Source organism: Leguminivora glycinivorella, chromosome 8, assembly GCF_023078275.1.
Source record: "Leguminivora glycinivorella isolate SPB_JAAS2020 chromosome 8, LegGlyc_1.1, whole genome shotgun sequence".
Lineage (NCBI taxonomy): Eukaryota > Metazoa > Arthropoda > Insecta > Lepidoptera > Tortricidae > Leguminivora > Leguminivora glycinivorella.
In genome coordinates, this window is record NC_062978.1 from 23300131 (window position 1) to 23324646 (window position 24516).

Consider the following 24516-nt stretch of genomic DNA (forward strand, 5'->3'; position numbering starts at 1 on the left):
TTACCCAATTTCCGAGTCCCTTCTCTTAATTTCAGTTCCTTGAGTTGAAAATGTTGAAACTCATACTTAGTATTAAATAAACCACAAATACATATAAAAATCACAATATAATTTTAAATTATGGCTTAGGCCCTGTACCAGTTGCAGTCGCCACGTCTGTAAAGCCTCTTGTAGTTTCTTTTAAATGGCTAAATACCTAGATGTCATGTCATACACATCTGTGATGTAACTAAAAATAAAAAAACATCGCTCAGAGATAAGGTTCAAATTAGCATGGCAAAAAATACAGTGCAGTCAAAATACCATCAAAATACGAAAAAGCATATGTCAATGTCAATATCACTGCCGTATGCCGTATTTCAGGCCATAAGGGCTGTTTTCTCAAATTTATATGAAAAAATCTCAAAAGCAGAACTTTAAATAGTATTTTATGCAACAGGCGTTTAAAGGAGATCAAAAAAGACGAGTGGCGTGGGTAACAATTTGGGGCGAAGCCGAAAATTGTTATTAAGACGCCACTAGTATTTTTTGACTCAGTTAAACACCGTTGCATACAATACTTTTTCTACGACCATGCACTTAGTTTTTAATAGGTTTCTTGAATAACTTTCGTGAAATTCACACTGTTTCCTGTATTTTGACGCAAAGGTTTGCACTGTCAGCTCAGCTGCCCAAAGCCTTCCCGCGCACGCGCGCCGTATCGTTATAAGGCGTTGCCATGGTTACAGAGCCAAACAATGCGTTTTCAGTTTTTTCGATACTGCGCGCATGCGCGGAAAGCCGGCGGACACTGGCTTTGGGGAATAGACTTTTATGTAGGGTTTTAAAGATCTATGCACGACCCTGTAAATGACGAATAATAGTTCGGGAGTAGAAAAAACAATTTCTAGGAAAATTATTTTGAACTTGATAGGTAGAACAATTTTTAAAAGTTGTACAAAAAAAATCTGAACTAAGTTTGTAACTATATGAAAAGCATTTTTATCTTAGATTGCATATTTTATATGCATATTATCGTTACTAATTTTCTTCCAAATAAAAAGAGAATTATTAGAATAGGTTGACGGTGTCTACCGTAAACTGGGGTTACATTGACCAATTTCGGAATTTAAACTTCTCTAGTTTCTACATTTAATGGGTATTTTTACCCATTAAATGTAGGAGTAGAGAACTATAAATTCCAAAATTGGTCAACGTAACGTAACTAAGGAAGAAAAAAATGGGACCATCAACTTTTTAGTCTTTTCCTGCTAAAAATCTAAAAAGGTAACAAAATAAGTGATATCAGGATTATTGTTTTCTGTCTCTATGCCTGCACGTATGAAATGTTTCTTTTTAACCCAGTGGTTGACTGGTAGAGAATGCCTTAAGGCATTATGTCCACCATTTGTACTTATTTTTTTATGTGCAATAAGGAATAAATAAATAAAATAATGTACGCAGAAAAAAACGATGTGATCAAACATAAACTGACATTGGGGTTACTTTGATACAGTATATATTTTTTTAATGATAATCGAATGTAATCCCTTACAAAAGTATTTTATGTCAAGAAAAGATAAAAAAAAATGGTTCGCAGTAAAATATTACAACTCTTTAACGCTATTTTGGGGTTACTTTCATCAAGAATAAAAATTAACATATTCGAAAAACCAACTTTATTTGCAATTATTTCAATATTTATCACAAGAAGCGATCAAATTATCAGCCTCAACAAGTACCGTGACAAAATCAGACAATAATTAACTATGTGTCATTATGGTCAATGTTACCCCATGCAAGTGATCAAAGACACCCCACAGAGTAAATCATTAGACTACCTAGTTTGACTTTATGATACAAAATTCAATACAATGGTATAGCTAAACACATTTCTGGCAACCTAATATTCACTGTGAACCTTTTGCTTTAATACCCACTACGTTAGTTTAGAAGTTTATTTAAACATGAAAAATAGCAACAAACTATGCTTATATTTTGACACGTTATCCGCACTGCCCACGACCATACTTACTTATTCACCGCGTCAGAGCACCATCTAACTATAAAGGTTGGTTAAGGGTTATCATAATATGTGTAGATTTCATTACCGTCCACTCATAACATATTAAATCCTTATTTTTTGGTAAAATAAATATAATACGCTCGTGACAGACACGTCATATTTTGTTCGCAATCCGAAAGAGTCAACCCTTTTCCCTATTCACCCCCTTCCCGACCCTATTCACCCTAACGTTGGGTGAGCGAAAATTACTAAATAAAACGACATATTTTCAAAGACAAACCGAAGTTCACACTGTCGGAAGATTTTTTGTGTAAAAAATTAGCATGGCACATATAAAAAAACTGCTATCGACGTTCAAAAGTTGGTTTTGGCCCTATTCACCATAAATTACGTTAGTTATACCCGTTCCGACCCCATGAACCCAAAATCTTCAGAAAACGATGTACTATGTAGCCCAATTTTATTTGGTATTTTGGAGGTAACTAGTAAAAATAATTTAGTTTTACAATTGTGCGAAAATCGATTCTCATTTGGCCGGCTTTTTTAACCTGGCCTGGTGGCCTAGTGGTAATAACGGTAGCTGCGTAAGCTGAAGACCCGAGTTCGATTCCCGGCTCAGCCACCGTGGGCCTTGTCGTTTTTTCTTTCGTGTATGATATCTATTTCAATATATGTATGTATGTATGTGAACACTTTATTGTACATAAGACAAGTTAGGACATAAAAATACAGTATAGTTATGATGTACAAAGGCGAACTTATCCCTATAAGGGATCTCTTCCAACCTTTGAGCGAATTGAAAATTTATTATTTATATAAACTTGAAAAAGAACAAATCAAAAATTATTCAATAAAATAATTTTATTTCTTCCCTAGTTCTATAGTTTCATACTTATGATTTTTTTAAAGTAATCCGTTTATATTATAGCAACCATGGGTGATTTTTGCGGACTTAAGTAAAAACGTAGGGGTTGACAGTAGTGTGATTAATATTTCTAAGTGTTAATATCTTGTATCTAGTCTAACTACGAACGAACGATACATTGACGTATAAATTGCGTCCATATACAGAGAGGTCATTCATAAAAATATCACTTTAGGTAAGTTATATATATTTTATACAATGTGACAAGCCACCACACATCCCAATTCACCCCTCTTCCGACCCTAATCAGCCCCTTCGTAAACCTATTCACCCCCTTTGCGACCCGATTCCCCCCATTCCTGATCCCATTCACCCCACAGGCCGCGGATATTTATTCATCCCGTAAAAATTCCCCAACACAGTTGCATCGCTTTCTTCATGAAAACCATTATAAAAATGAAAATATGTCTTATGATTTTCTGTTATACATAAACTTTAGAAGTGTATACACATTCAAAAGGATAATGAACGATTAAAATGAGTAAAAATCCAATAAATTTGAACGTCAACTTTGACAGACATGAAACTGTAAATAAAAATGTGTGGCTTGCACATTTTCACTGTAATTTTAAATATGTAACACATTTTTTTTTAGTAACATATTGTGTATAATACTTTTCACTCAACAGATAACTGTTATTGGCCTAAGACTATGTAAAAATACCTATGTAAGTTGAATATTTACGGCTGTTGTCCTAAATACCAATAATAATAATAATAAGCCCCCAGGGCAGCTTGTGGCGAGCTGAATGGGAAGTGGCGTCCCTTGGGTCCCATGCCCCCGAGAGTCGGTCAGGCCCCTCCCTCCGGCTTGCCTTTACTGGCCGGCCGGAGTGAACACTGAGCAGGGGCCGCAGGATTCTCACCTCTGGCTTGCCTTAACCGGCCGTCCAGAGTGGGGTGCCAGAGCTATATGCTCGCAGGGTGGAAGTGAAATATGCATAAGACGCGAGTTGGCACAGTGGTTGTTTCGTACAGACTGGGTAGAAAGCGGCGCACACCTCTCCACACCCTGAGCCGCTCACGCTATGTTGTCCCCTTGTCGCTCCGTGCGAGCGGCCGTTTTCGGGGACCCATATAGTGAGTTGGCGAGTCACCGCCTGCCTATTTTTTCGTGTTTTTAAAACATGTGATCAAGGCAGGTGCCATAGACCTTTCCATAGACCGGTCACCAGCACACTAACATTTCAACCCAATAGCCCAGTATAATTTGTTTCTTTACAGTGCAATAGTTTTACACTAACCGGGGCTTGTCCTTGGGTGCATTCTATAGTGCGGACAGGGACAATCGCCGGCTAGTGTCACATTACTTTAAATTAAACTGTCTTAAAGGGCCTCTGCGCTGTTGGCTTCGGCCCCACGCACGCCTCCCAAAAGTCCGGGACCCCATGGTCCCGAGAACTGGAAAAGACAAACAAATAATAATAATAAAACATAATATATTATTTTCCTACTTTGATTGCGGAAAATAGAAGGAATATGTCAAGAAATATAATAACATCATATACCCCCGGAACCCTTTTCACCCCAAATTACGGTATTTATTAAATTGTCATTATGTAAAATGTCGGAAACTACGGAACCCTACACTGACGCGCTCTTGGTCGATTTTTCTTCTTAATGCTATGTAAGAGATAATAAAAAATTACACCTCCCAATTTATAATAAGTTTTTTTTTGCAAAAAAATTATTTATTGCTCTCCGAGACATTTCTAAAAACCCCTGACTCAATGGGGATACGACGTTTCATAACAGAGTTCCTATGATCACCTTTCTGCTCCATCATCAGATTAGCTCCATGATACCATAATATTGATTTACATATGTGTGCAAAATTTCAGCTCAATTGGAAACCGGAAAGTGGGTCAAATTTAGCTTCTACGTTTTGACTCAAACTAACATACCTACTAACAAGGCAAGTTGAATAAAAGCTTGTACCTATAAAGGCTTCTGATACTAGATTTGCAATAAGTTTACTTGTCATAATTTAAGAACAGATGAGACAGACATATCCAATGACACAAGTCTTCACCGTTTTCATACAATTTACGGCTGTAAGGCAACCAGGTAGGGTTTATTATTGCACTTTAATTACATATTAATGATTTCTAGCCCGTAAGATATATATTTACTTTAACAATGGATAGATATTTTTATTTAAGCGGGTGAGAGTGTAATTTAGGTTTTTATAAAGAATCAAATATTATTAAGCGACCCGATCAGATATGTATGCGGATAAGGACCCTCCCATATCTACCGTCTTGCGATCGTAGCGTCGGGCCAACTGTATGGCTAAGCCGCGCTGACGCGGCGTCTTTTTCCATACAGTTGGCCCGACGCTATACGCTCGCGAGACGCTAGAAAGAGAGACGATGTTTTTGCCGGTCACGGAGCATCACAAATTTTTGCCGGGAACATGTCGTCATTATACTTATGGCCCCCTATAGAAAATCAGATATTTTTGCACGGCTGTTCGTAGTCATTTATGCTGGTCACCAGCTGGTGTTCCATGAATATTTGGTCTAGTTGAGTGGAGAAGTGCCATTCAAAACAAGCGCTTTGTAAATAACGATGTATTTAGGTGATTTATAATTATTATTGTTTTCGTGTTTTTCAACTTACAGTTACGTGTTCGCGATATGCACAGAGTAAATCTTTAATGAAATTGAATCATTTTTTTATATATACAATTAAATTTGAACCAGAAGCACTATACCTATACCCGCTCGCATTCCCCTTTTTTCTATTCTAAGAATCGATTAATACGTATCTGAATATGTATGAATAAATTAAATTGTAATTGTTTACATACAACCTGTGAAGTTTGGTTGACAAAATTTGACGTAGGTACTGTCATATATATTTTTAAAATGACGTACTCTTAATACCAGCGTAATGAAAATGTATTCCAATGAGTAAAACAAAACATGAAACTTTTTTCAATTTAACCGAACTAGAATGAAATCATTTATACTCATTAGGTTGTGTTCGTTATTTTCTTTAATAATGTGATATATTTTTATTTATTTTTTATGCACAAGCCATGCACCTTTAAATTTTAAATGAGATTGGATCTCCACCTGACATATTTGATTTACCCTATTTATTATGAGCACAGTTTTATACTGGTATGGTTTTTCGTGTACGTACACTATTTTCTGTCAAAATATTTGTCAAATCTAATTGTCAACGCGGAGCGACCGGCGACACGTCTGCCTCCGATGAGCCGCTCACGGCGTCTAATCGAAAGGAGAATTCTGACGGCAATGGCGAATGTATGGAAATTTTACGATAGTTTAAATTTAAGGTAAAATTTCTTTGTTGCCTTTGAGAGGAAAAATATAAAAAACCTCAAAACTTCTAGTCCATTTATCTGGCTTTTAGAATCACTTAATGTTATAACTAAAGTATTGAATTTTTTTAACAAAGTTTACTAAACGGCGACATACGTTTTTCTCATTTTAGGTCAACTTTGCGTGGGTTTATTTATTATACCTTTAATAATTAGAGATTCTGAATAGTCAAAAGTTGTAGACACACTCTTTAAGATAATAACTCCATTTATTTTATTTCATTTAATTTAGAAATGTGAGCAGCATTTGTTAAACGCCGAATGCACTTTTCGAGGATTTCGTACGACCCCCTCTTAAGTATGTTAGATATTATCTTACAACAAAATAGAACATTTTCGAGCTTTAGAATCCTCGGCCACCCAGCAGCACTATTAAAACGCCTGCGAAAATAGCACTAACTGGAATTAGTTCGACATTTATGAGATTTTTTGCTCCAACTTTTTAATCAGGAGATTTAAAATCGTTACTGTCGCGTCAAGTCACGTAGTTCGCAACTGGCATTCGCAGAAGTTATAAGTCGAATGTTATTAGTTTGTCTGTCGCATTGTACCTCCTGAACGGATTAAAACGATTTTAGGATTTCTGAAGTTACGTGCTTTTATGGGTTTTGGTATAATTATGTTTTACGTGCCACGGATTTTACTCATTTACTTTTATATATAGGTAGCAAGGATATTTTTTATAGGACTAGCTTGTGCCCGTGGCTTCGCTCGCGTTAAATTCGAAAATTGCGGAATGCTCCATACAAACTTCCACTCCCCATTTTAATGAAGTGGGGGGTTAGAAAGAGACAAAAAGTAGCCTATGTCACATTTCATCCCTTCAACTACCTCCACTTAAAAAATACGTCAACTCGTCGCTCCGTTTTGCCGTGAAAAACGGACAAACAAACAGACACACACTTTCCCATTTATAATATTAGTATGGATTTACAATCTTCATATTACAAATCGTACCATATGATTTTGGCCACTTCCAGGCTGCAAAACAGCACCATCTAGTTTTAAGCCTGAAAGGCCCATACATTTCAGGGGTAAGATTTTTTGTATAGGCTTTATCTGTCCCGGTATTACATCGTCCTATTAGGTAGTTATAATCTGATTTAAACCGGAGTAGAATGATCCCAAGAAAACCCAGAAATGTAATAATCATTTTAGAACGCTCAATTTATATCCTCCGATAGAAAAACAAAGCAATAAACCTTTGATATAATGGCCACGATCGCTGCCCCAACCATTGAAAAACCAATTGGAATTTGGAATGGTTGTTCGGTTGTAAGGTATACAACCGAATGGGTGGTGAATGGTTGCTACGAAAGTTATGACGTGTAACGAAAACTATTCAGTGCTTGATACAAATTCCCTGCAGTTTCTGTAGGTACCTTAGCTTATAAAAATCTGGGAAGTATGAGGGTTACTAGGTGCATATTATCTAATTTAGATATAGAATAGGCTACTTGCCTCCCAGTCAAATAAGCTTCTTTTTAAGAATTGTCAAAACGAATGTGAACGACTTGCTAATATGGAATTAATATGAAATCGAATTGAGTGACGTCACGGTCAATTCAGTTACTTTATATATTTTTACCTGACTTATTAAATAGAAATTCGATTTAAAAATAACTTCTGTCCATGTTTTTTCTAACAACTATCGGGTGCTTTATTTCGTGCATCGTATAAAGTATTTCATTTTAAGCACAGTCAAGTTCCCTATACAATACAAATATTTACTCTTTATTGCACACCTCAATACAGATATGTGGATAGTTTAAACCATTTACTTACTGCATAAATTGAACATAATATGTAGATATAGTATATGATACCAAAACGGATCACGTCATTTAAAAAATGTACTTAAACAAATTCTACCCTCACACTCTTTATACCAGTTGAGGGTAAATTAAACATTACAGGACCAAATAAGAAAGTTTATATCAAAACTAGCTTTTACCCGCGGCTTCGCCCGCGTAATAAAAGTATTCTTATTGAAACGTTTACAAAAAATAAGATTTTCATTTGGATCCGTAGGTTTCTTTGTAGGTACATCTGTCCGCGATTATTTCGATTAAGGTAAAGCGGGGCAATTCTCGACTGGAGGGCCATTGTAACTATTCTATTTGCTGTACGGTCCGGTTTTGGCTGACTGTACCTTACACCTATTGTTTTTAAAAAAATTCTTGCAATGATTGTATAATTGTTACACAGCGACCACAGCGTAGGTAGTAGGTACGAATATGTATGTATTTTACCTATATAAATATTAATACTGGGGAAACTTCATATGAAATGAAAATGAAATGAAAATGAAAATGAATGAAAATGAAAATGAAATATTTATTTTTCAAGTAGGCATATTACAATGCGCATATGAACGTCAAATAAAGCTACGCCGGCTCTAACCCTACGCCTCAGCCTCGAGAAGATTTCAGTCCCCCCTCAGTTGGGAGGGGGGTATCCACTATGGGACCGGCAAGAAACTCGGCGGGCAACTTCTTTTCAAAACATTACATCTTATAATTAACATGCATTAAATAACAACATACAATTTAACATGCAAAAGTATTCATCAAAGAATATGAACAGACTAGGTACTCTATGGAAATCAATTTCAATAAATTATATTATTGCTTAATAATACGTCGTTCTTCTTCAGAGAAAACATATCAAATTGTCATAGAAGAAAAAGATAATATGAATCTCAATATCATTAAATATGTAATTTACCTACACAACATAAAATATAAAATATTTGATGTGCTTTCTTATCTGAACTGTGTCCTCTATACATAATACAATTATTTTAATTGCTATTCGTTTTTTGTAGTTTCTGGTTCGGGCCATGCATGTTTGTCTGTCAAATAGTCCTCGACTCTGTAATAAGCCTTTAACATCAATGATTTTTTTAAGTAGTTCTTAAGAGCTGGGAGGGGTAATCTCAAAGCAGTGTCAGGTAACTTATTATAAAAATGAATGCATTGCCCAACAAATGACTTCTGTACTTTACGGACACGAAACTTCTTTATGGCAAGCTTATTTTTGTTTCTAGTGTTATAATTATGGATATCAGAATTCTTAGTGAAACAGTCTAAATTCTTAACAACATAAATTATACTATCATAAATGTATTGGGAAGCTACAGTTAAGATATTAATTTCTTTGAAGAGTTCTCTTACTGATTCACGTGTTCCTAAGTTGTAAATAGAACGAATGGCTCTCTTTTGTAATACAAAGATAGTCTGTATGTCAGCTGCTTTGCCCCAAACCAGAATACCGTATGACATTACACTGTGAAAATAACTATGATACACTAGGCGAGCTGTCTCAACATTAGTCAGTTGCCTGATTCTCCTAACGGCGTATGCGGCTGAACTTAATTTGCTTGCTAGTTTCTTTATATGAGGACTCCATTGTAGATTTTTGTCCAATGTTAAACCAAGAAACAGTGTTGTATCTACCATCTCTAAGCATTCATCATTCAAAAGTATTTTTGTATCGATTGGTTTAACATTCGGCAGAGAAAATCGAATACATTTGGTTTTCTTAGAATTAAGAAGTAAATTGTTGACAGTAAACCACTGCAGTACATCAGCTAACGTGCTATTAATTACATTGTAATCCGTAGATTTTCGGTCAACATTAAAAAGCAGTGATGTATCATCAGCAAAAAGTACTATTTCACAAAAGTTTTTCACTATACATGGCAAATCATTTATATAAACCAAAAACAGGAATGGACCTAAAATTGAGCCTTGTGGCACTCCTAATTGGACTACAGTCCCGCTAGAGCGAGTTTTGTTAACAACTACTGTTTGTGTTCTATTGCTAAGGTAAGAAGACATAAAGTTTAGGGCATTTATAGACAAACCATAGTGTTCTAATTTCAAAATGAGCGTTCCATGATCCACACAATCAAAGGCTTTTGAAAGATCACAAAATATGCCAATTGCATCACAAGAATTTTCCCAAAAATTATATATATGTTTAATGAGTACCGAAGCAGCATCGGTCGTGGAACGGCCCCTTGTGAAACCGAACTGTTTGCTTGTAAGTAATCTATGTCTGTTGAAGTGTCCCAGTAGATCATTTAACATTAGCTTCTCAAAGACTTTACTTAGTACAGGAAGTATTGATATGGGACGGAAATTGGTTATATCACTCGAATCACCCGATTTAAAAAGCGGTATGACTTTGCTACATTTCATAAGATCTGGAAAGGTGCCTTGTGAAATTGAAATATTATATATTACGGCCAAGTAAGGTGCTATTATATCTATGACATGACTAATTACTTTAACTGATGTTCCCCATAAGTCTTCCGTTTTCTTTAAATTGAGTGACTTGAATGTTTTAACAATATTTACAGAGTCTACTTGACTAAATTCAAATGAATTATTACATTTCTTAACATTAGCACAAAGTAATGAATGGGCTTGAGCCGCAGAAGAATGTAAACATTTTGTGGTGTTAACGGCTATATTTGAGAAATAATCTTCGAATGCCGAGGCAACATCGCTGTTCGACACTATTTGTTGATTATCTGATACAATGTTGACTTGACAATCGCGTGATTTACATTTACTTACCAGCTTCTTTATTTATAATACTCCAAGTTGTTTTCACTTTGTTGTCCGACACTTTCAATTTAGAACTAATAAAGTTTTTCTTGGCAGTTAAACACACTTTCTTGAAGATTCTTGAGTAGTTTCTTACATAGTCCAGGAATTCTGAATTCTTGTTCAGCTCTCTCTCACCATAAAGTTCATAAAGTCTTTTTCTACTTTTGTGAATACCTACAGTAGCCCATTCACTAAACTTTGTTTTAACTTTTGACCCACTAATAGATTTCACTTTGAAATTGTTATTAAATTGATTAAGAATTACATTGAAAACATCTTGATACAAATGATTACAGTCATAATGCGAAAATGGTATTATAGACAAACTATGTAGAATTTCATTTTTGAATGATTCCAAGCGAGATCCAGTAATGGGTCTATATGTTATTGTTTGTGGAGTATCATGAATAACGTTTAAGAAAGCTGCCCTTTGGCCGCTGTGATCGGAATGAAAACAGTTAAATAATTTCTTATCTATACATTCACAGTTACAAAAAATATTATCTAGGCATGTTGCACTAGTCACACCTACCCGGGTAGGTTCAAGAAATAAATTAAATAAATTAAATGATTTAAACAAACAGAACATTTTAACAGTATTACTAGATGACTCGAGCAAGTTAACATTAAAATCTCCACATACAATAACATGTTTTTGGCCCTTGCATACTAAATTCAGAACATTTTCCATTGTAGATTCAAATATGCTGAAGTCAGCTGATGGTGGTCTATAAACACATACAATAATATATCTGTCTAATTCAACACATGAAATTTCTATAGTTCTTTCTATGGAATATTTTACAACATCTTTGCGCTCTTTACACTTCATACAATTTTTAACAATAATAAGGGAGCCACCATGAGCAGCAGATTTTCTGGCAAAAAAACTAGCTAATTTAAAATTAACATAATCAAATATCAACTGTTCTTGTTTCAACCAATGTTCAGTAATACACATAACTTCAACATTATTACTATCTAAAAATAATCCTACTTCTAATTCTTTGCTGGAAAAACCCTGAATATTCTGGTGAACAACGTTCATATTCAGGTGTTTTTCCGCTGTCTTACAATCTAGTTTAAATGAGGCATGGGGTCCTTGGCTTTGTCAGCTGACTGAGACTTATATATAACACTGTTCCGTATTTTTATGAGTACGCACAAGTATTACATTTTTTTTATGTCTTAATTTTAAATCGATTAAAACTTAGTCGAATAGCAGATTTCAAAACGGGACAAACCTAAAACAGAACGCTTTTATCAAAGCGAGCAACACTGAAGCTCAGTGTTACCATACACACTTCTTCAAAACTGAACCTAACCGCCGCTAGCTCGCTCCTCGGAAGCTTGAGCCTATAATTATTATAAAATACGCTGCAGCCACGAATCACAAGGAGATTTCTACGTGCCACACAGCCTGTGGACATATGTCTAAAATATCGAAGGATTGGGGGCCCCCTGGAAGCTGGCATTCAGAACCACATCAGGTGAGTCCTATTATATTTGAAGTCTGCTAGATTTCTCACACATAATTAGTTTTCGAGCCGGATATCACTCTGGTATCTGGCATTTTATTAATTTTCTTGTGATATTTGTGCGAACTTGTAGTAAAATTTCCAATTTCCTTGTTCCGTAAGTTAGCGAGAATCTACCTCCACTTACAAATACAAATATCGAGTTTCCGATCGCGTCGGACGATATTTCCTAAAAATACCGATACGTATAGTTAGATCTCAACGAGACGATTCTAATTATATATAGTTTCATAGGGTTTTGAGCATTTTTTGCGAAATTACATTCGTTTATATTTCCGTCGAGCGGGCGGTAGGTGTGCGCGCGTCGAATCGCCCATTGCATACCTAGGTCTAATTAAAATATATTTTGTCGCAATTCCTTTCTTTCATTTTGTACAACGTACACTATATTGCATTTAGTATTTGCGTACTAAATTGTAATTTAAGGTTCTGATATAACGTATCAGAAAACCAAGTTAATCGGTGCTGTCACAATACAGTATCGAGTAAAACTGTCGCTCGTATTACGTACGGCACAGGGTTCAAATTTCTGTTGCTCGGGTTCTACCGACCGGAAATCTTATCTTTGTAATTTACTTACTTTCAATTTGCGACAAATTATATTATTACACATTTTACTAACTAACTAACTAACATTGTGCTAGTACCTAGCCATTTTAGAGATCTTAATACTTAACATAAACAACATATTTACAAGTTTAGTCATATTTTATTTCGTGACAACTTTATTATTTCTCACAGTACAATAATCAAATGACTGCAATGGAGATTGAACAATTAACTTTCGAACGCGATTTAGCAATTAATAATATTCAAAAAATTGTAGACTGTTCAGATAATGTGGCCGAATTTCGAGTTCGAGTTAAAGAATTAGCGGCAATTAAAAAATCATTTTTCCAAGTTCAAACGAAAATTGAAAAGTTATCGGCAAAGAATGAGTCATTCAACCGCGATGATAATTTAGCTGTGAGAAATCAATTTGATTCCTTGTACTTTAAGGTTCAAGTTGCCTTAGATACGTTTAAAGAAGAGCGTAAACAAAGCCTTACGTCCGTCTGCGGCGGATTTAGTGGGGTGTCACATGCGAGTTGCTGCACTCAGCAATCTCAGCAATCACATATTCGTTTACCGCGCTTATCACTGCAAACATTCACAGGTGTTTTGACTGAATGGAATGCGTTTTATGATTTATTTAAATCACTTGTTCATGAGAATACAACTTTATCAAATGTCGAACGTTTTAGGTATTTGTTATTGTTTTTAAAAGATGAACCGTATAATCTTATCAAATCTATTCCTGTTACGGACGTGAATTATGAAAATGCCTTACAGGTCTTAATTTCGCGTTATGAAAATAAGCGAATTATTTCAACAAAACATTTCGATAATATTTTCGACGGTGAATCGGTAAATGAGAAAAATGTACAATTAAGTTTACGTAACTTAATGAATTGCTATCATGAAAACATAACGGCCTTGAAATCTTTAGGGCTGCCAGTTGACGACTGGAGTTTTGTACTTTTAAATATTTTGCTACGCAAAATTACACCTAATATTCGTAGACGTTTTGAATTATCATTAAAAACTTCAAATGACATTCCTAACGTGTCTGAATTACTCGATTTTCTCGATAAGGAATTGGCGGCATCCGAAGTGATGACCGCGTCCGCGCGTACGTTAAGTACCTCCGCGGGGCCCGCGTCGCGCGCGGCGCCCTCGCTCGCTGCCGCTGGCGGAGCGGCCGGCTCGGCCCGCCCGGCGGCGGTGACGTCATCACGCCATGCGATGGCGGGGAAACAAGCAATGTCGCTTACTCGATCGCACTCTGACGTGCAATATAATGCGCCGCGAAATACGAATTCGTCGTTTGCGCGTAATTCGCGTACTATGAGTGTACATGCTACTAGTGCAACGGATTATTTAAATAAATTTAAATGCGTATATTGTAAGGATAATTCACATCCTATATATAAATGTGAGAAGTTTAATTTGCTCACTTTAAATGAACGAAAACATTTCGTAGAACAAAATAAACTTTGTACCAATTGTTTATTTTCTGGCCACGAGCCTAATGACTGCAAGTCGCGCCATGCTTGCCGCGTTTGCGCTCAAAAGCACCACTCTTCATTACATGAAGACATGCCTACTCCAAACGTCTTACTGACTACGGAGTCACCTTCTTCCCCTGAGTTACGCTCAGTAGCGGAAACCTCCACGCCCACTCCATTACATGGAGCTACGGGGCAACCTTCTGGTAAGAACTGTACAGTCTTACTCACGACTGCGCTTGTAAATTTACGACCCCTGAACCAGGGGCCTTACACGCCGCGGTCCGTTCGCGCCCTTGTGGATCAAGGAGCGCAGACCACGCTCATTTCTGAGTCGTGCGTCCAGCGTCTTGGCCTGCCACGGTACTCTGTGACTGGCACTACGCTCACCAGCATTGCTGGCGATGTTCATCCTCGTGGTTACGTGTTGTGCGAGGTTACACCCCACAACAAACCCGAACCTAAACTTCAAATCGAAGCTTTTATTCTACCGAGCCTTACACGCTACACTGCTAATATTCCTCAATCAATTGGGAATATACAGAGGTTCGAACACCTACAAAATCTTAATTTAGCGGACCCAGAACTGCGCTCTACGCGACCTGTTGAACTGATACTGGGAAATGATCATCTGGATAGCATACTGCTACAAGATAATATTATAGGTCCTCCGGGCACACCCGTAGCCATCAACACTGTTTTTGGCTATGTGATAGGTGGTAGAATTTCATATGACAGTATGAAAAGCCTTAGTGTCAATTTGACCACTTGTCAACTTGACACGAAACTTCAACGATTCTGGGAATTGGAATCCATACCAGATTACCCACATCTTACGAAAGATGAGTTGCGCTGTGAGTCGATTTTCGTCGAAACTCACACACGAGATGAAAATGGGAAATATACAGTTTCCCTACCTTTCAAGGAAAACGCTCCGCCTTTGGGCGATTCTCGTGCTATAGCTCTCTCACGTTTAACTAAACTAGAGGCACGCCTGTCTCGCGACCCTGCCTTACGTGAGAACTATAATAAATGTATCCAAGAATATTTAGACTTGGGACATATGGAACCAGTCAGCGACTTAGCGAGTCCTGGCACTCCTCCCTACTACCTGCCTCATCATATTATCGTTAAGTCTTCTACTACTACGAAATATCGTATCGTTTACGATGCGTCATGCAAGACTACGTCTGGTCGTTCTCTAAACGATAATCTCCTCACTGGTCAGAAATTACATCAAGACATTTCTGATATTCTTCTGAGGTATAGACTTCACAAAGTCGTTTTTACGGCTGATCTCAAAATGATGTATCGCTACATCGGTCTGTGTAAAGAACACCGAGACTTCCATCGGATTCTTTGGAGATTTTCTCCCCACGATCCTGTCAAGGAATATCGTATGTGCTCTGTCACATTCGGCGTTGCTTCCGCGCCATTTCTGGCCTTACGCACACTTCGTCAATTAGCAATTGATGAAGCTGCTAACTTTCCACTTGCCTCGCAAGTACTTCTCAACGAAGTATTCGTTGATGACGTCGTTACTGGAGCTGATACGGTTGAAGATGCTCTCACTCTTCAGCATCAGCTGACCTCCATTTGTAAAGCAGGGACGTTCGAACTCCGCAAATGGACCAGTAATAGTTCCGAGTTTCTGTCGCATCTAAACGATGATGCTTCCAATCATGATGATGCTCTTATTTTGTCAGCACTTGATACTGACACTTCGGTCAAGGTCTTAGGGCTTAAATGGAATCCTAAATCTGATACTTTTACCTACCAAACGGATAAAGTAGCTAACGGCTCACGCAAATGTACGAAACGTATAATGTTAGCGGAAATCGCTAAGATTTACGATCCTCTCGGGTTTCTCAGTCCAGTGACTGTTTTCGTAAAGCATTTAATCCAACTTCTATGGGCATCAGGCTCAGGATGGGATGCTGTTCCTCCACAGAATATCAGCGACTTGTGGTTTCGGTTCATCGACGAACTGCCGTTATTACAAGACATCGCGTTACCTCGTCATGTGCTTCCCAGCACACATCAAGTGTCACTTCATGGCTTTTCAGACGCATCTGAAAAGGCATATGCTGCCTGCGTCTACATTCGTGTTGTCGATCCAAACGGTGCTATTAGCACACACCTACTCATAGGTAAAACTAAAGTTGCGCCTCTGAAACGCCTAACAATACCTCGATTAGAGCTATGCGGAGCTCATCTCTTATCAAAATTGATAAAAAAGGTCCTCACTGCTTACAGCAGTAGAATATCGTTCGACCAAATCTACGCTTGGTCCGATTCCACTATAACTCTTGCCTGGCTGCGTTCGTCTCCAGACAAATGGCGGACATACGTGTCTAACCGCATAGCGGAGACAACAAGCAACGTGCCTGCCTCACAGTGGCACCACGTTCAGTCCGCAGATAACCCCGCAGACCCCGCGTCTCGTGGTGTTCTCCCATCTCAGTTGAACCATCAATTATGGTTTACGGGACCTGCTTGGCTCAGCAAAGATGAGTCTGAGTGGCCTAAGACTAACGTCATATGCCACACTGACGAAGAACGTCGTAAGCATGTTCTTCTCACTCAAATCAATGAACCTAATAGCTTAGAGTTCATTGAGCGATTCTCATCGTTTCCAAGGTTACTACGCGTCACTGCTTATGTATTACGATTCATAAACAAATGTCGTAAAAATGAGAATCCTACGACTAAATACGTAACTGTTCCTGAGACGAAACAAGCTCTCAGTCGAATAATATCACTTGTCCAAAGTGATTCCTTTCCTGAAGACATCTCTCGTCTCAAAGACGACGACCGATGTACCAAACGTCTTCAAAAACTGAAGCCTTTCTTGGACGATGCCGGACTCCTCAGGGTCGGCGGTAGAATAAATCGGGCTAATGTACCGTATGATGCCAAACATCAGATTCTGCTTCCTAAGAAACATCATTTTACAAATCTGCTTATAGATTTCTATCATAAAACACAGTTACATGTGGGACCTCAAACTTTGCAGTTTGCCCTCGCACAGACCTACTGGATCCTGTGTGCTCGCGATGCCGTACGTATGCGTACGCGACGCTGTATATCATGTATTCGCGCTCGACCTGTTGCGCCACAGCCGTCAATGGCTCAATTGCCTACTACTAGAGTTCGTTCACTTCGTCCCTTCTTAAACACATCAGTTGATTTCGCGGGACACTTCTTCCTTAAATCAAGTAAACTTCGCAACGCGAAAATTTTCAAAGCATACGTGTGTGTATTCGTTTGCCAATCGACGAAGGCAACCCATTTGGAGCTAGTCCCTGATTTATCAACCGAATCCTTTCTAAACGCATTGCGTAGGTTCATATCCCGACGCGGGCATTGTAAAACTATTCGTTCCGATTGCGGACGGAACTTCGTAGGTTGTGACAGGTATCTGTCTGAACTCTATACGTTTCTACGAAACGAGTCCAATCAGACTACTATAAATGACCAGCTGACTAACATGCAAATCACCTGGCAATTTAACCCTCCGTATGCGTCGCACTTTGCCGGCCTCGTCGAACGAGCCGTAGGTAGTCTGAAACGACACTTACATCGTGTCATAGGCACACTGAAACTTACACAGGACGAATTTAACACTCTACTTTGTCAAATTGAAGCCGTCTTGAACTCAAGACCCCTGTGTCAACTTAGTAATGATCCCACTGATCCATTACCCCTTACTCCTGGACATTTCCTCATCGGGGAACCATTAACGTCTTTACCTGAATTTGACTTGTCTAACGACAATCCAAACCGCCTCGCGAGATGGCAGGTTATTCAACAAGCCGTTCAACATTTCTGGAAACGCTGGAGCGTAGAATATTTACACCAGCTACAACCAAGAGGTAAATGGTTCCACGACAACACTAACACATCCCTTCGAGAGGGTTCTGTAGTCGTGTTGATAGATAACACACTACCACCATTGCAATGGCGTCTCGCGCGCGTGCATCAATTGCATCCCGGCGCCGACGGTATTACCAGAGTCGTAACTGTACGCATCGGTAATACTCTTACTAAGCGACCTGTCGTTAAGGTCTGCCCTTTGCCTGTTGAATAGGCATTACTTAGGTAGAGCATTACATGTTTTAGCCCTAAGTTAGCATAGTTTTTCCTAGTTTTTAGATAAAATAACGCATTATTTTATGGTCGGCGGTATATGTTCCGTATTTTTATGAGTACGCACAAGTATTACATTTTTTTTATGTCTTAATTTTAAATCGATTAAAACTTAGTCGAATAGCAGATTTCAAAACGGGACAAACCTAAAACAGAACGCTTTTATCAAAGCGAGCAACACTGAAGCTCAGTGTTACCATACACACTTCTTCAAAACTGAACCTAACCGCCGCTAGCTCGCTCCTCGGAAGCTTGAGCCTATAATTATTATAAAATACGCTGCAGCCACGAATCACAAGGAGATTTCTACGTGCCACACAGCCTGTGGACATATGTCTAAAATATCGAAGGATTGGGGGCCCCCTGGAAGCTGGCATTCAGAACCACATCAGGTGAGTCCTATTATATTTGAAGTCTGCTAGATTTCTCACACAAACACTATTACATCTATTTGGCTCAATATTGAAGGCCAATAACTCCACTAAATATACAAATAATTTCTTTGGCAAAAATACCTTCCGTGGAGCTAGCATGAAGCGCTCAATGAATTTATTTAAGTCAAAGAAATGGTACTTTTTATTAACAGCTATGGCATGGTACATTAAAATACAACCCACATAGCCAGTATCTCGACGCTATGGTCGGTAGGGTAAAAAGTACTTCCTTGCATTATCGCTTACATTTTTTTCCATTTTGCTTATACTTATTGCAAACGTAAACATATAAAAGGCAAGCAAACAACGATCTTCTTACAGCACATTGAATGTAATAGTTATTACGGATGCAGGATACTCGCCGATGCCTACTTACTAATACCTTCCCACTGAGCCACCTGCATTTTACACTGCCTAGATATCGATTGCCGACCGATTATTCCGACCCCAATCCCTATTCTTATCCCCGTCCCTATCTCTATCTTTGTCCCCGTCCCTATCTCTATCTTTGTCCCCGTCCCCGTTCCGTCTCTGTCCCCGTCCCTCCCCTATCCCTATCCCCGTCCCCGTCCCCTATTTTTATCCCTATTTCTATCCCTATCCCTATCCCAATCCCTATCCCTATCCCTATCCTTATCCCTATCCCTAACCCTATCCCGTTCCCGTCCCCGTCCCTGTCCCTGTCCCTGTCCCTGTCCTTGCCCCTGTCAAATTATCATGCTAGGAGGTGAACTTTGAAAAATCCTTTCTTAGTGCTCCTCTAAGGAACTTCCGTGTCAATTTGAAATCTCTTGAACCAGAAGTAAAGATAAAAACTAAACCTATACTTATGGCTATTTTGGATATTTTAACCCCATTGCACAACAACAGGGGAGAAAATTTCTTTTCTACCTCATTAGATTTTAAAATCGTTGTATTTATCGTGATCAGCGACCCGATAAACCATAAAAACGATACCCATATTGTGTTTTTGACTTTACCCCCTTTGCACCCCTTTAGGGGTCAAATTTTCAAAAAACCTGAAACATGTATTTACTTAGTCATAATATGTCTTTAGGAATCCTCCTGTGAAGTTTCAAATAAAATAGTCAAACTAATCTTGTTTCCCCATACAAACTTTGAACCCCCATTTCACCCTTTTAAGAGGAGAATTTTGAAAGATCCTTTCTTAGTGCTCCTCTACGCCATATAAGGAACCTATGTGCCAAATTTGAAATCTCTAGGACCAGCGGTTTCGGCTGTGTGTTGATATATCAATCAGTCAGTCAATATCTTCTTTTATATATTTAAACCCCATTGCACCACAACAGGGGAGAAGGTATTTCACTTCCGCCTCGTTAGATTTTAAAAACATTGTATTTATCGTGATCAGCGACCCGATAAACCATAAAAACGATACCCATATTGATTTTTTGACTGTATCACCCCCTTTTCACCCTTTTAGGGGTTAAATTTTCAAAAAACCTGAAACACGTATTCAGTCATATGTCTTAAGGAATCTTCCTGTGAAGTTTCGAATAAAATAGTCAAACTAATCTTGTTTCCCCATACAAACTTTGAACCCCCATTTGACCCCCTAGGAGGTGAATTTTGGAAAATCCTTTCTTAGTGCTCCTCTACACCATATAAGGAACCTACGTGTCAAATTTGAAATCTCTAGGACCAGCGGTTTCGGCTGTGTGTTGATATGTCAGTCAGTCAGTCAATATCTTCTTTTATATATTTTTTTGATATTTAAACCCCATTGCACCACAACAGGGGAGAAGGTATTTCACTTCCGCCTCGTTAGATTTTAAAAACGTTGTATTTATCGTGATCAGCGACCCGATAAACCATAAAAACGATACCCATATTGATTTTTTGACTTTATCACCCCCTTTTCACCCTTTTAGGGGTTAAATTTTCAAAAAACCTGAAACACGTATTCAGTCATATGTCTTAAGGAATCTTCCTGTGAAGTTTCGAATAAAATAGTCAAACTAATCTTGTTTCCCCATACAAACTTTGAACCCCCATTTGACCCCCTTAGGAGGTGAATTTTGAAAAATCCTTTCTTAGTGCTCCTCTACACTATATAAGGAACCTACGTGCCAAATTTGAAATCTCTAGGACCAGCGGTTTCGGCTGTGCGTTGATATGTCAGTCAGTCAGTCAGCTTCTTCTTTTATATATTTATTTTGATATTTAAACCCCATTGCACCACAACAGGGGAGAAGGTATTTCACTTCCGCCTCGTTAGATTTTAAAAACGTTGTATTTATCGTGATCAGCGACCCGATAAACCATAAAAACGATACCCATATTGATTTTTTGACTTTATCACCCCCTTTTCACCCTTTTAGGGGTTAAATTTTCAAAAAACCTGAAACACGTATTCAGTCATATGTCTTAAGGAATCTTCCTGTGAAGTTTCGAATAAAATAGTCAAACTAATCTTGTTTCCCCATACAAACTTTGAACCCCCATTTGACCCCCTTAGGAGGTGAATTTTGAAAAATCCTTTCTTAGTGCTCCTCTACACTATATAAGGAACCTACGTGCCAAATTTGAAATCTCTAGGACCAGCGGTTTCGGCTGTGCGTTGATATGTCAGTCAGTCAGTCAGCTTCTTCTTTTATATATTTAGATAGGTGCCCGATTGATATTCCGAAATAAAATACGCCGATTTTCGGTACGCCGACAACGATTCGCCGACGTCATCTTTGGCCGAATAACGATTGGAAGAATTTCATTACGCATAATATTCATTCGTACACTGATTCAGTAAGCAGAAAATTTATACGCCGATTTACTTTTCGTCGAATAATCATTTAGTAATTGTAAAAATTGGCCGACAATAAATTGGCCGAAACACAATAGGTCGAGTGATCGTTTGATATTTTTTTTAGGTGAACACAGCACCCTTTTCGCATGGGTGAGGTGAAAAACCACTGAAAAACTAATTCCTGCCTGCATGCTTGATGTCCGTTCTGTCCGATCCGTAAGTGACTTTAAATATGGGTAAGGTTCAGCGGGGCAATTACGACTGGGGGACAATTTACTCGATTTATTTCCGAGTTTTACATTATTTGCACTATTAAATAGTTTCCACTGGCTGTTCTGTGGACATACTAGCTTATAGGTCAAATAATAGTGTATAATATGAAAAAACTTGGACTGGTTGAAAATTGCCGTCGCAATTGTCTTCCTGTAAGTACCTTAAAATGTGGTACCGTGTAAGATATTCTTAAAATATTTATTTATTTATGTTTCTACAGTCAACAAAACTGTCACTTTATTCGAAAATATTTTAACGGTGTATAAAATGTAAAACGTTATTCGACTAAACGTGGCCTAAACGAAAATATCACTCGGCCAAATGAAAATTGTCCAATAATAGTTCGGATAATTTGCACAGAAGCGAACTGAACTGTATGCGAACCAAGATTCTACGTAACGTTAGTCGACCAAAAGTGACAGCGATAATTTGATTATTCTGCGAAATGGAATTCGGCGAATCGTTGTCGGCGAATCAATAATCGGCTAAAAATTTCTCGGAGAATCATTAGGTAGCCATTTAGATAAGACAGTTGCTCAGTGAAGTCAGTGATAAACCCGCTTGGGTTTTTGTATTTGGTTGGTTAACCGAAAATTTTGGAATGTAACTACCCGAAAATTTACAATGTATTTTTTTATGTTCTTTTAAATACCTAAACCTAAGGCCTATGTCCAGCAGTGGACTGCAGTGGGCTGATGATGATGAAATACCTAAAAGTACAAAATAAGTATAATTATCTGTAAATTAACACGCAATTTATAAAAAAACCTTTTATTAGGACCTCAACGTCTAGTTTTATAGGAATGCTCACTATCAATCAACTAGGCTAGGAGACAATTGAAATATTCGCAAATCAAAAGATTCCTCTAAGCAGCTGTCAGTGTCCTTACTCTAATTCAGAATATCGGAACTCTTGTTTCAAACATTGTTCTGTTTCATTCCAGATGCTCGAACCGCCAGCGAGCCTTGTGGAGTGTGGTTTTGGCTGCTCTGAGCATGCTAGCAAAGGAAACTGGCCTCACCGCGCTTCTGGTCAACATCGTGCTGGACCTGTACAAAAGCTGGCCTGGAGCCCGGTAAAATCACATACCATTACTACCTTAAATATCATAGCATCATTCATTGTTGAAGAACACCTGAAGAATCACAATTTCAAAATTCTCTAGCTTTTAGATACCACCATCAGGCCATCGGATCACTTATTTCAACATCTAGCTTACTTCTACCACCAGAGTTATTACCGAGTCAGTACCATCAGCAGGTTGAACGTGATTCTAGCCGACAGACGTCCAAATTTTATAGCTGTTTTGACTTGATTAATTGATCGTGTAAAAAACCTGGAATTTTCCACGATCACCATGTGAATTATGATACAAGCTGTCATCAACTAAGGAAAATATCCTCATTAAAAGAAATTATCCTCAAACGTTCCATTCCTAATTCCAGGTGTTCTCTCATGGTGAAATGGCGCTGGAAAGGCGACGCATGCGCCCGTATCAGCATCGCGTTGGCTGGACTAGTTCTTCTAGCAACGGCCAGAGTTGCACTGCTGCAGGGCTCACTGCCAGCCTTCTCACCACAGGACAACCCGCCAGCGTTCCATCCATCATTTCTGGTCAGGTACTGACCTGTTCTATCAATTCTTATTGCATCCTACATAGTTCATACTGTGTTTCTGGCGATGAACCGGATTACTCCACAACCTGCGTTCTCCACAGGACAATCCACCAACATTTTTGTCCTTCATTCCTGGTCTGGTTAATAATATTCTGTCTAGTTTCCTTAGTAATGCGTTAGCATGATGATTCTGCTGGGAATCAGCCCAGCGTTGCTTTTGTAAATCTATCCAGACAAAATCTGTCTCAAAAAAATCTAACTTTGGATGGTATTTACTCATAAGATTTTATCGCTCCTTATTTTCAGCTATTACCGATTAAAATATGCAACTCTTTTAGTCTGAGAGTATCTACCAAAAAATTCTGTTTGCAAAAATATACCTTTGTGCATTTCCTCATCGTAAATTTCCCAATTTACAGGTTGATGACTTTCTGCTACCTAGCCGCCTTCAACTGGTGGCTACTCCTTTGCCCGTGGACCCTCAGCCATGACTGGCAGATGGGTTCCGTGCCACTCGTCACCAGCGCGTGGGACCCTAGGAACATTCTTACTGTCGCTGCATTGGTGGTGCTGATAGCACTGTCTTATAGGTGCTGGATAGATTTGGAGGTAAGACACTAGATATTTTTGAATCCGATTAAGATGGGATGACCAATAATATCAGCCTTCATCTGGTGGCTGCTCCTCTACCCGATGACCCTCAGCCACGACTGGCAGTGCTTGGGACCCTAGGTTCTTACGCTTTCTGCACTGGTTGTGCAGATAGCACGGTCTTAAAGAGATGCTGGATAG

General features: G+C 38.4%; 1 protein-coding gene across 1 annotated transcript in view; it reads left to right on the forward strand.

Moving 5' to 3' along the window:
* LOC125229129 (protein O-mannosyl-transferase TMTC1-like) overlaps positions 1-24516 on the forward strand; it is a 56473-nt gene that overhangs the window by 23754 nt on the left and 8203 nt on the right. Inside the window, exons 3-5 of the mRNA XM_048133909.1 lie at positions 23052-23183; positions 23554-23727; positions 24144-24333. Of these exons, the coding sequence (XP_047989866.1) occupies positions 23052-23183; positions 23554-23727; positions 24144-24333 (496 nt within the window). The remainder of the gene's footprint in view (positions 1-23051; positions 23184-23553; positions 23728-24143; positions 24334-24516) is intronic.